Consider the following 13,177-nt stretch of genomic DNA (forward strand, 5'->3'; position numbering starts at 1 on the left):
TCTCGTTTCCAGCTACTCTCTTAAAACAGGAATAGTTGGCAACGCTGAGCTGGCATTTGCACATGGCAGGGAAATGCTGGAACCGAACAGAAGCCGGGACCACCCCACCCTCACCACTGCCCACCCCACACTTCAGCCGTCTCAGTAAGCCACCCAGGGCTAGTTCTCCGGTGGCTACGCTGTGTGACAGAGGGAAAACTGAAAGAAGCTACTTCAGTCATGTTGGTTTGTACAAAGGGGAGGCACAGGGTGCTCATGGGACAGAACATATACACTTCCAGGGAGCTGCCTTCACCTCTGAGCCTCTGTCCCTGCCCTCCCCTCCACCCACCGAGGAGGAGCCAGGAGACCTGGGTCCACAAAAGATCCTCTCCACGAATTGTTACGCCACACGGGGCAAGGAGTTTCCTCCTCTGTTCCTCAGTTTCCCCAGCAGTAGCCGGAGGAAGTCTGCTAGATCCTAACTGTTAAGAGATCCTTCTTGCCGGGACCTACACAATTCTCAGCCCTGTCTCGGATCCCCCCTCCTCCCCGTCTGAAAGGGACGCTTGCCTTTCTTCACCTCGGATCTGCAGGCTCATACCGGCCACCCCCTGCATCCACCCGCCCGCTGTGGCATCGCCCAGGTCTCTCGGACGGGAAGGGGGTCACTTCAGGGGAACTGGGCCTCGGCCCGGGAAGTTGGGGCGCGCTCTGCATCCCGGCGGCTGGGGACGCCGCCAGCTCCCAGCCCCGCCCGAAGCGGTCTTCCCGCACGGACCCCGGGCGACTGTTCTCCGTTTCTGGGAACAGGCTCCGATCTGATCGGGGCGTCCGCTGGCTGGCTGCTCCCTGCTCCCCTCCGCACCCCACTCTCCAACCCTCCCCCTGGGCCAGCCCGGAGCCGCCCCTCCACGGGGAGCTGCGCACTTGGCGGCACTTGGACCCCTCGGCAGCCAGCAGGTGCCGCGCTCCCGCCCAGCCCAGCCCCGTCCCCGTGGCCACCCCTGCGCCCTGCTCTCTCCGTGTTTCTGGGGGTTCCCGTGTTACCCCTGCTCCCCGGGCGGAAGCACCAGTCCCAGCTTCTTGGAAGGCGAGAAGGGAGAAGCCAGATCTAGGTGAGTGGTGGCCTCGATTTTTCCTTTTCCTGTTACTGAACTTACATGCTAAGGGCACTCGCTGTTGGGAAGCTAGGAAGTTAAAAGGGAAGAGAAAAAAGACAAAGGCAGGCGGTCCAGACAACCCACCACAACCAGATAGGGCTGGGACCAGTCCCCGCTCCCTGGCTGCTCTGCACCCCACAGGTCCCCCAGCCTCCCACTGACCCGGGTCCAGACACACACCGACTTCAGCGAGTATTTGCTGGGTGGAGACAAGCGCTGGGAGCATTTCTGCTTGTTTCTCTCACTCAGCCTCTAATCAAGCAGAAACTGCCTTTGATGGTTGGCTTCATCTCCACCAGGATTCCTCCCCCCAGAGCGGAAGGATTTGAACACAGACAATTAAAAATGTGGTGTGTTTCACACCATGGCCTGCTACGCAGCACTTCACAAGCACAAGTCAGGGCTGTGGGGGTCAGCATGCCTAGATGGCAGAGGGATAAAAGTAAACGAGCATCAGGTGCAGAAATATACCTACTTTAGGATGTCATTTAGGTGACTTACTTTAAAACACATGTCACATTGTAAAATCGTAGAAAGTGGACTGTAAAATGTGTCCCAGATTCATGATTGTGGCTGTCTGGGCAGCATACAAGGGGAATGGATTTGGCATGAGGGTGAAGGTGGAGGTAATGTTTTACCTAGAATTCTGAATACATACAGATGACGAAGCAAAGATGATGAAACAGAAACAATATAACCGAGGGCACCGTTAACTTGGGTGTTTTTCAATGATATTTTCTTTCTTCCCTCTGGTTCTACATAATTCCCAGTTTAAGACGTTCTGTTTTTCAAGTGCAAACACAATACGTTATGCCTATGCGATGCCTTGGCAATGAGACGTACAGTTTTGTCAGAAGTTGCAACTTTCTTGCATTACAACTTAGGTTCCTCAATTCCTGAAGATGACACCTCTGCACCGAGGGAGCCCTTACAAAAGCTCCCCTATTGACAGCCCCCAAAATATAGGCCCAAGGTCAAATGCTGGCATCAGAGAAGGAGGCTGCAGTTAATAGTCTGGTAATAGGTCAAGGTAGAATCTGCAAGTTTTCTGTGTTCTTATAAACCGCATTGTTCTCTCTCTTGTATTTCCTGTGTTGAGGAGGTTCATTTCCATGGGTGGTGACTGCCCTTTTGACATTTTGAAATGAAACTTATTTGACACTGCAGACTTAGTACCAGGAGGTGAGGAGGGTGTTAGGTTTGGTAGAAGAGAGTCCTATAGCTCTTCTGGGCCGTACTTCAGTAGAATGGGGAGGGGGGGTGGAATGTGTCCCTATTTTCCTAGCAGAGAAAGGTTGATTTCTTTCTGGATGCGAGGGAAAGTTGCCTAATTTGATTATCCACATGGGGAGAAGAGAAAGACAATTCTAAATTGGATTGGGTATGTTAAGTGCAATGGAGAAGCCACCACCTAATCATTCCATCCGCCTTTCCCTTCCCTGTCTACATAGTTTCTTCCTGCTAAAAATCACTGCATCTTCGGTGAACAAAATTGCACATCAAAATGAACTTCTGAAATGTGGCAAGTTGCAGTAATATTCCTCTCTCTTTTGCTTTCTGATTTGACAACTTGCAAGGTCAACGCTTGGTTGCAGAAGATAGGCTACTCAAGAGAAGCCTGAGGTGTGAAGAGCGTATATAAGAATGAAAGGGTGGGGTGTGGTGGGAAAACTTGAGGCCTCCCATAAAAAAATAAAAGAGAGTATAGCGCCCCCCACCCCACCCCCGCAACCCCCTTGTGTTAACAATCGCAATTCCTTAAAATCAATGTTCTCTTTAGGATCAATCTTCTCAAATGTCATCTGTGGTTCAGCCCTGACACTAGTCCCCACTTATTCGGGAGTCTGAATGCAATAATAGAATGCACAGGGCACCCCCATCCTTCTTCCTAGCCCGCAAGGAAACACTAGGGCTTCTTCCTACTCCCTTTCCCGGGGGAATTAAAAGCTCTTTGTTTTTTGTTTTTTTCAGCCTGGAGAGACAGTTGAGTTCTTTCTATCTTCCTGAGCTCAATAATCCCCCGGGCTTCCTCCGGCCACCTGTTACCACCTGCCCCTCCAGCCCCTCTCCCATGCCATTTAATGCGTTGCTTCCTAATTGCTGACTCTTTCTTTGCTCTTTGTTTAAAGATTCTTTTTAAAGTTCAGAAGATGCTTTGCCAGCAGCTGGCTTTTAGTATGAAAAGTAGAATTTCTTTAATGAGTCTGCCTTCCACATGAGGGCTTGACTTACATTTTCCTCACAGGAAAATAAGCTTTTCTTCTAGGCTTGTTTAGGGGTTTCTCAAGTTCTTTTTCAATAACATCCTTAGGGCAGGTTCCCTTGGGACACTTTCCTCAATGATGTCTCTAATCTGTATTTCCTTCATCTCAGAAAACGTCCAAGAGGAAATCAGTCCGCAGGAGTCAAATTAAATGAATGCATAAATATATGGAACAACACACCCATGTTTTTTTCTCTCGCTCTCCCTTTCCCTCTCTAAAAATCAATTAAAAAATCATACATGATAAGGAAATCCTGCTACTATTAAAAATATCTGTAGCTAACATTTATTCTGTGCATGGGCCCTTTGTGTCCCCTGCTTGTGAGTAGCTCAGGCCATATAGCTAAAAATGAATATTTAAATAATTTGTATAAAATCACTAGCTTCACCCGTTTATGGTAGATCTGAAAGGCTAGCTCTGGACCCATGTTTCCACATGGCAGCACTCTCTTAGATTTGAGGGCAGTAGCCTCTTTTTGGTGGAGCCTGGATCCTCCAGGTTGCCAGTGTTCCCACCGGTCACACTGTCTTCTGCCTGGGTTGGTGAGCTCATTTGCATTTCTGCCTGGCTCTGGTAGGCATCTGAGCCTGTGATTCCTGAGGAAGGCACTGTCCTTTTCCCCATGTTACAGGTGAGGGGTGAAGTCACCGGCTCAGAGCCATTCTCTGCGTCAGTTTTAGAACCAGAACTCTGGATGCTGCCTCTTTTTACCAATTTCAGGGAAAGTAAAATTTTCTTTTTCCTCACCTGAGGATATGTTTATTGATTTTAGAGAGAGAGAGGAAGACAGAGAGAAACACCTATATGAGATAAAAATATCCATCGATTGCCTCCTGTACACACCCTGAGCGGGGATGGAACCTGCAACCTAGGTACATGCCCTAACCAGGAATCGAGCCCATAAACTTGGTGCTCAGGACAATGCTCCAACCAACTGAGTCACCTGGTCAGGGCGGGAGAGTAAAATTCTTTACGACTGGGTTTAGGAATGAAACAAAAAAAGCCATAGTGCATATGTTTTCCAGGGCTTTTTAGCTCTCACATACATTACTTAATTTGAGCTTTAGAGTAACTAATAATTATTGAGCACTTACGCCGTGAAAATACTTTACATATTATCTCATTAAACATTTAATCTCCCTTGGCAGTATGGACCATGATCAAGCTCAGGGGAAGGGAAAAAAGAAACATGTTGAGTAAAAGTTAGCAACTTCCTGGGGTGGCAAAGCCCAAACTCAGCCCTTGTTCCTTTTATATTGTAGTACCTTCCAGGCTCAGAGAAAAGAGAGAGGGAATGTATTATTTACAATTAAAAAATAAATTAAAGTTGTTGATCACACATCAAAAAAATTTTTTAAATCAGCATATTTTTCTCAAACATATGGAGAGTCAGAATAAAATCTTATTTTTATTTTATAGTTGTTAAAGCACTGCTGACCTCATTTTAAAATTGTCTTCATACTTCAAACATATTTCGCTTTGCTCCTTCTTTGTAAGTCTAGGTCCACTACTAATGAGTCTGTGAAGTGGCTTCTCCCAGATGCTTAATGTTCTCTGTTATTGCTGAAATTATTTTCAAGTACAAAAAATTTCACCAGAGTGGTACAAATGAACATTTCAGCCACAGTCTGCACTCAGGGTACTAGAGTATGCCATTTGTATGGTATTACAAGGCCATCATTTCTTGCTCTCTCCTTGATATCTAGCTAAGGCATCCAGCCCTCTTTTGAGCGGAGATGAATGTTTCTGCCAGGATTATGTAACTGGAGGATCCGGTCTGAGCAGACAACCATGGGAGCCAATACTTCAAGCAAACCCCCAGTTTTTGATGAAAATGAGGATGGTAAGCAATGTGTGGTGGTTGTGCATAATAGGTGGACTTTTGCACAATTCCAAATAAGCTCTTAGTTTCTTAAGTATATTTTAATGTACTGCAGGGGTGAGCCCAAGAACCTTGTATGCTCACAGTTAGATTTTACCACTTTCCATGGGACTTCAGGCAGCTGTCTTAATCGTGACTCTACCAATGCCCTATGTCCAAAGGGGGCTGTTGGGCACTTGGTCAGTAGAAGACCTTGAAGTGAAATGATTTGTTCTCTATGCTGTTCCCTTGACAGTTGAAATTACTACTACCTACTGCTAGTTATTATAGAACATTTCTTATATTATCAAATTACATGTGAACGATAACGCATACTCAGTATAGAATGAAGTCACTAAATAGGTGTTCTCTGAGCCTCTAACTGCCAAAATCCAGGGTCCTAGAACAATTTCACAATGCTAGGTCACAGGAAAAAGAATTGGTGGAAAACTTTCAAGGCCAGACTCAGCAAGAAGAGCAGTAAAAGCATGGATCCTGATTCTCCCGTCACCCCACCATCAGTTGTGCCAAAACCAGGCAAGCGCCTGGTGATTCTTCCTTCCCATAGTGGGAGTCAGAGCAGCCTCGTCAGAGCATGCAGGGCAGTAGCTGTTTATGTGTTGTCTGGGAAAAAGAAATCCCCTGCTAGTAAGTTGCCCAGGCTTCCCAGAGGGAGCCCCCAGAGTCATTTCCAGGGAGTTCTGCTCATGGGCCTTAAAGGAAAAGAAGAATGAATGAAATTCAGAAGATCTGAGCACCAGGCCTATTACAAGCTACCTGTGTGGCTCGAGAATTATTCCCTCTTCAGTTTCATCATCAGTTAAGTGAAGGATAGGCTGATCGTGAAGGTCTTTTTTAAGGCCTTTTTTTTTAATTCAAAAAGTTTACCATTTTGAGATCCTCAAACCAATTTGCAAACATGATGATGCAGTATCAAAATCATCAAGGAAAGTTGTGTTAAAATGGACATTTGACTGCTGGAAGGGAAACTAAATATCAGTGGCTTAGACAAGACAGACATGTTTTCTTTATTATGTAACAATCTAGGCATAAGTAATAGGTGATATGTGGCTCTAGAAGGTTAGGAATTGTGACTCTGAAAAGCTGATTTCTCTCATTCTCTTTCCATCCCTAGAGTCTTACTCTCCCTCTGGTGCCTCTGGATGGCTCACCACCACTTCCAAATGCCAGCAGTGAATGGGGAGGGGGAGGCTGTGCCCACTCCTTTGAAGCACATGATCTGGCTATAGCTGGTCACTTTCATTCACATGCACATACCTAGTTACCAGGGACATGGAAATTTATTTATCTTGTATGGCCATGAAGGTGTTCTGTTTAGTTCCCCAGGAAGAATTAGCAGTTTGCCATGGTTGTGGGGCATACCAGAAGCCTGTTATAATCTAACTTTTTGAGACTTTGGATTGACCCTTTTAAAAACAAAACATTTGATCCCAGCTATTCACTAGTAATTTAGAGGCACAAAATATTGTATTGGAACCCTGAAATTATAGAGTTAGAAATGGTCTTAAGAAATTTTTTCCACTCTTAATTTCTATTGCTTTGCTTTGCTTTCTCAAGTAGTAAAGGCAAGGATCTAGAGACCAGTGATGGTACTTGATTTTTCCATCTCTAAAATGGGAAGACAAGTTGCCTTGGATTTTATTCATTTGGTTAACTATCCTCCCTATGGATTCAGAGCTAATGCTGTGCATGGGGCTGGTCCTCAGAGAACAGAGTAGGAAAGAGAGGCCAGCTTCATGCTTGTAAGTTGCTAAGGGTATGTGTCATATTAAGGCAGTGGTTCTCAACCTTCTGGCCTTTTAAAACAGTTCCTCATATTGTGATCCAACCATAAAATTATTTTTGTTGCTACTTCATAACTGTAATTTTGCTACTGTTATGAATCGTAATGTAAATATCTGATATGCAGGATGATCTTAGGCGACCCCTGTGAAAGGGTCATTCGACTGCCAAAGGGGTCGCATCCCACAGGTTGAGAACAGCTGTATTAAGGTATTAGGATGGCATTAGAAAGAGCAAACATAGAAATGACTAAATCCTCTTTAATTCATCCAGCCCTTCTTCTCATGGGGTGCCCAAGGAAGTTAAGAGTAAGAAAGTGTGACCAATGGGAAATAAGGCACCACTTCATAAATACCTGCAAGGAACTCTGGAGAGTTAGGGTTAGGGTGGAGTCAGGTTTAAGGAGCAAGCAGTTCTTTCTCAAAACCCTCTAGGTTGCCACTTTTTTGTTGTCCAACCTCCCCAGCCCAATGAGACGGTCCCACGGCAGCACCCGTAAAAAGAAGAGCTGAGCAGAACAGTCTGTCTGTGCTTCTCAGGGGACAAGGCTGTGAGTCCATTCATATACACAGCTGCAAGGCAGAAACTGAAGGGCAACTCCAGCTACTATGAGCCTGTCACTCTGTTAGGATGAGGAATAGAATAGAAAACAAGACGGCTACGCCCTGCCCCTGTGGATAAGACAAACAATAGACAAATAAAAAATCCAGATAACTTCAGAGAATGTTAAAGTGACTCCAAGGAAATAAGTCAGAGTGATCTTATGAAGAGTGACAGGCTGATGGTGGAGACCATGATAGATAGGGTATGGTCTGGTGTGGCCTCTCTGAGAAGGTGACATTTGAGTTGGAAAAGGTGAAGAGGAGCCACTCATGCAATGACAAGAAGAATAGTTCAAGCACAGGAAAAAAGCAAATCCAAAGTCCAATCAATGACAAAATTGGGATTGAATAGTTGGCTATCTGATGACCATGAGTTTGCATATATAAAACTAATTTTTAAATCAATGCATCTCATAAAGTTGATTTGGCTCCTTTTATAGCTCTGGATGGAGCACAAGGTAAATTTTATTTGATTGCTGTGAAGCTTCCAACCAAGAAACAAAAACAACAAAGAAAAAAGCACTGACTAATCAATTAACATTAATGCTTTTATTATTTTGATGTCCATTTTTTAATGTAAATAATCAAATCGGGCCAGAATCTAGGGCACCAAATGAGCCAATTTAATTATTTTAAAAATATTGTTGAAGAGAATCCCAATATGTGATGATGAAAAAGTATGTAATATTTCCTTCAAAGTGTTTACTATTCCCAACATTGCTTTGAAGAATATTCAAACCGATTTTACCCGGTAATATTTCAATATTTGTTTCTCATGGAAAGTGTTTTGGTTCACATGGAAGGTAATTAAGGAATAAGATAAGATGTTATTGGATGTCCCTTGAGATAAGCTGTTCTCACTAGAATTCATCCTGATACTTTGATTTTTGTGTTGTTCCATCTATAGTGATACTGAAAGAATTTTTCTCTTCGCTACTTATATAGATCTTTATTTAATGAAAACAAAGTGTAAGCTTATAGTACTGTTGGACACAATAAGGTTTGCTTATTTGGTTAATGTTAAGTCAACTTTTACAAAGTAGATCTCAAATTATACTATTGTTTTGTTCTGGGGCTCTCACTTTTATATTTCAGCACAAACCTAAGTCGTAATTACTTATTTTATTATGATACAATATATATAACACACTGTACCATTTTAACCATTTTTAAGTGCACAGTTCAGTGGCATTGAGTATATTCCCATTTGGGGGCAACCATCACCACCATCTAGAACTTTTTCACCTTTCCAAACTAAAACTGCGTCCCCACTAAACAATAACACCCCATTCCCTCTTTTCCCCAAATTACAGAGAGGAAGGGAGAAGGATAGAGAGTTAGAAACATCGATGAGAGAGAAACATTGATCGGCTGCCTCCTGCACACTCCCTCCTGGGGATGTGCCCGCAACCAAGGTACATGGCCTTGACCGGAATCAAACCTGGGACCCTTGAGTCTGCAGGCCGACGCTCTTTCCACTGAGCCAAACCAATTAGGGCAAGCCATTCAACTTTCTGTCCCTATGAATTTGACTATTCTAGGTCCCTCATAATATTTGTCCGGCTTATTTCACTTATCCAATGTTTTCAAGGTTTATTCATGTTGTAGCATGTATCCAAATTTTATTCCTTTTTAAGGCTGAATAATATTCCATTGTGTGTGTATGCAACATTTTCTTTATTCTTTCATCCACTGGTGGACATTTGATGGTTCCCATCTTTTGACTACTGTGAATTTGACTGCTACGAACATTGGTGAGCAAATACTTGTTTGAGTCCCTGTTCTCAATTATTTTAGTTACTAGGGGCCCGGTGCATGAAATTCGTGCACTGGGTGTGTGTGTGGGGGGGAGTGTCCCTCAGCCCAGCCTGCCCCCTCTCACATACTGGGAGCCCTCAGGCATTGACCCCCATCACCCTCCAATCGCCTGATCGGCCCCTTACCCAGGCCTGACGCCTCTGACAGAGGTGTCAGGCCTGGGCAGGGGACCCTCCTTTCCCCACATCACTGGTTCTGCCCCCAGCCCAGGCCTGATGCCTCTGGCCCAGGCATCAGGCCTGGGCAGGGGACCCCCAGACCCTCCGATTGCTGGCTCTGCCCCTTGCCCAGGCCTGATGCCTCGGCCAGAGGCGTAGACCTCCATCACCCTCCAATCGCCTGATCGGCCCCTTGCCCAGGCCTGACGCCTCTGCCAGGGGTGTCAGGCTTGGACAGGGGACCCCCATCTCCCCCCGATCACTGGCTCTGGCCCCCGCCCAGGCCTGAGGCCTCTGGCCCAGGAATCATGCCTAGGAAGGGGACCCCCATCTCCCTCTGATCGCTTGCTCCACCCCCCGCCCAAGCCTGACGCCTCTGACCCAGGCTTCAGGCCTGAGCAAGGCGACCATCATATCCCCCCAATCCCCGGCTCCGCCTCCCGCCCAGGCCTGATGCCTCGGCCAGAGGAGTTGACCCTCATCACCCTCCGATCACCAATCACCGGATCGGCCCCTTGACCAGGCCTGAGGCCTCTGGCAGAGGTGTCAGGCCTGGGCAGGGGACCCCCAGCTCCCCGCGGTTGCAGGCTCCGCCCCTGCCCAGGCCTAACGCCTCTGGCCTAGGCGTCCGGCCCAGGCAGTGGGGACCCGCAGTGGCAGCGGGGGGCGCCGCGATCACGCGGGCTCTGCCCCTGCCCCTGCAGGATGCCTCTGGCTGAGGCGTCTGGCCCAGGCAGTGGGGACTCGCAGCTGCAGTGGCCCCGCGATTGTGGGCTTCGCTTTAGGCCCAGGCAAGGGACCCCTAGCTCCTGGGACTGCCAGCTTCGACCGTGCCCAGCTCCCATCGCTGGCTCCACCCCTACTTCCTGCTATCACTGGCCAGGGCGGAAAAGGCACCTGATTCTCCGATCATGGCTGGGGGGCAGGGCAAAGGAGGCCCCGGGGCCGCCTTTGCCCTGCCCCCCAGCTCTTAGCTCCCCCCTGGGTTTCCGATCACTGTCAGTGGCAGGGGGCTTCTTCCTGCTTTCCCTTTCGCCTCCCTGCATTGTGCCTACATATGCAAATTAACCGCCATCTTGTTGGCAGTTAACTGCCAATCTTAGTTGGCAGTTAATTTGCATATAGCCCTGATTAGCCAATGAAAAGGGTAGCTTGTACGCCAATTACCATTTTTCTCTTTTATTAGTGTAGATATGTACTTGGAAGTGGAACTTTTGGATCCTATGGTAATTCTTTAATTTTTTGAGGAACTACCAGACAATCTTCCACCTAATTATGTTTAGTGTTTTAGTAATGGGAAACCACCGGCATAATGGGCTAAAAGCATGGGCTCTGGTATTGAAAGGACATGCACATGTTCAAATCTCAGCAGGGCCACAGACTAGCAATGTGAAAACTAAAAGGGACATAGCTTGATCCAGCATCAGGAAACACTGAAGTCAATTGGACTAATTACAAAGTGTTCTAGAGGGACTTGCAATATCATGAACAAAGTCCCAGCCTAAACAACTACTAGTGAATTCATTTGGAAAAAAACAACAACAACTTATATATGTAAGCAATGGATATACTTCATTGGGCCATTGTGAGGATTAAGTAAAATAATGCGAGTAAAACACTTAGCAAGCTGTCTTACCTAAAGTGATCACCCAATTAATGCCAACGATAGTGTTATTTATTAGCACCAGAGTCTCTTAGCATGAACTCTTTGAACTACTTCAACTTTGGAAAGAAACACAATTGATTCAATGAAACTCTGTTGATGCCATAGTCAATATGACCTATTCACAGTTCTATCAATGGAATTGGGTCAGAAAACCTATATAAAAGCCCTCTAAATAGAGGCTAAGTTATTGACTGTACAAAACAGCCTCATCTGGTTTCTCTTTTTATCCCCCTGAGTTGATTGTGATTTTATTTAAGGCAAAATTGAGAACTCATTGAGCTGCAAATCAATAAACTTTTTCTTTTCTTTTTTCCAATATGTTTCTTTTTATTACAGAGAGGAAGGAAGAGGGAGAGAGAGACAGAAACATCAATGATGAGATAGAACCTTAGACCCACTGCCTCCTTCATGCCCCTCACTGGAGATTGAGCCTGCAACCCGGGCATGTGCCCTTGACCAGAATCGAACTCAGGACCCTTCAGTCCTCAGGCCGATGCTCTATCCACTGAGCCAAACTGGCTAGGGCTCAATAAACTTTTTCTGACTTCAACCTAAAGCTGCCTATTTAAGTAATCCCATTGGATCAACAGACACAGTGACAATTGCACTCCCTCCCTTTTCCCCCTCCCCAACTACCATCTGGCTACTCTGAGGAATGAATGAATGATACAAAGAAACATTTTAAGTTTTCTGAAAGAAAAGGAGTGTGAGTGATACTTGTTTTTAATGTTTATAAGTCTTTTCCTTTAATCAGTTTTATTTCCTCTTTCTGAATGCAGTGGTTTTGTTTGTTCTGTGTAGTTTGGGCTTCCTCTTCTTTCTCCTCTTCCTCCTCCTCCTCCTCCTCCTCCTCCTCCTCCTCCTCCTCCTCCTCCATCATCTTTTTCTTCTGGCTGGTTTTATTTTTTTAAAAAATCAACATTTAAAAAGTTCAATAATTGAGGTCTTCATGCTAATTTAGAAAAAGTTATTTAATAACAGGAGAAAGTATACCTGTTAGTAATTCAGGGTCTAGGTAAGACCCAAGAAGAGGGTCTTGCAATCATTATAAGCTGCCTGTGTTTCCAAGTATATATACAAAAAATATAGAGGTGAGTGGGTTTGATTCAACCAAGAGACAACTTTCCTCTGGAGGGTTGTAGCTAAGAAAAGTTGGCCTTAGGTTAAAAAGCTGCTACAAAGAGTTCATCCATGTCCTGAGTTTGCAGAGAGAACTCAATCATTGCATTATTCTTTGGACTTGCTGAAAACTCAATGTTCTTTCATTTGGCAACGCTGGTCTCCTAGGATATGTGACTGTTTCCAGTTTTCCTCCATCTTCAGTGACAGAGGCAATGGGTCCTTCAAAATGTTGGGCCAAAAAAATTGGTCACAGATTTGCATCCAAAAGAAACGGGAGGTTACTGAATTGATTCCAGCAAGGAAGGACTTTGAGAACCTCCTTGGTTAGTTTAATGTCTGTGCATTGCATATTTGTACCCACGTTCCCCTCTCAAACTTGAGTAATGGTGTCTTATGTTATTCACTGTCTTGCATTAAAGTAGCTAAGAAAATAAAAGCAAAAAGTCTCTAGCAAGAATTAGCTTCTTAAAAAATTAAGTCATCTTGAAATGTCTAACCTTTAGGTATGACATTTGTCATAAATAACTTCAGATCCAACAGTTTATCGCAACAGTTTGTGAGGGCTTTAGTTGCCCCAGCCCAAGGGGTTGGCAGACTCAGAAAGAGACAAACTAGGCAGCTAAGAAACAACCTGGAGATGGAACTAGTGCTTCCGACCTGCACGTTCCCCAAGCAGTGAGTTAGGAGCACGTGTGTAGGAGAAGCTGCTCAAGTGTATTAAGAATTTACATCCTGCCTTTG

The 13,177-nt window shown here is 45.3% G+C and overlaps 1 protein-coding gene across 2 annotated transcripts in view; it reads left to right on the forward strand.

The window, feature by feature from the left end:
• Positions 1-550: 550 nt before the first annotated feature.
• STK32A (serine/threonine kinase 32A) overlaps positions 551-13,177 on the forward strand; it is an 89,656-nt gene continuing 77,029 nt past the window's right edge. The window contains exons 1-2 of one of the 2 annotated variants that reach the window (XM_059698788.1): positions 959-1,097; positions 5,113-5,249. In XM_059698788.1, coding sequence (XP_059554771.1) covers positions 5,147-5,249 — 103 coding nt within the window. In that variant the 5' untranslated portion in view covers positions 959-1,097; positions 5,113-5,146. Of the gene's footprint in view, positions 1,098-5,112; positions 5,250-13,177 lie in introns of both variants that reach the window. The other variant, XM_059698789.1, reaches the window with a different exon arrangement.

Source organism: Myotis daubentonii, chromosome 5, assembly GCF_963259705.1.
Source record: "Myotis daubentonii chromosome 5, mMyoDau2.1, whole genome shotgun sequence".
NCBI lineage: Eukaryota > Metazoa > Chordata > Mammalia > Chiroptera > Vespertilionidae > Myotis > Myotis daubentonii.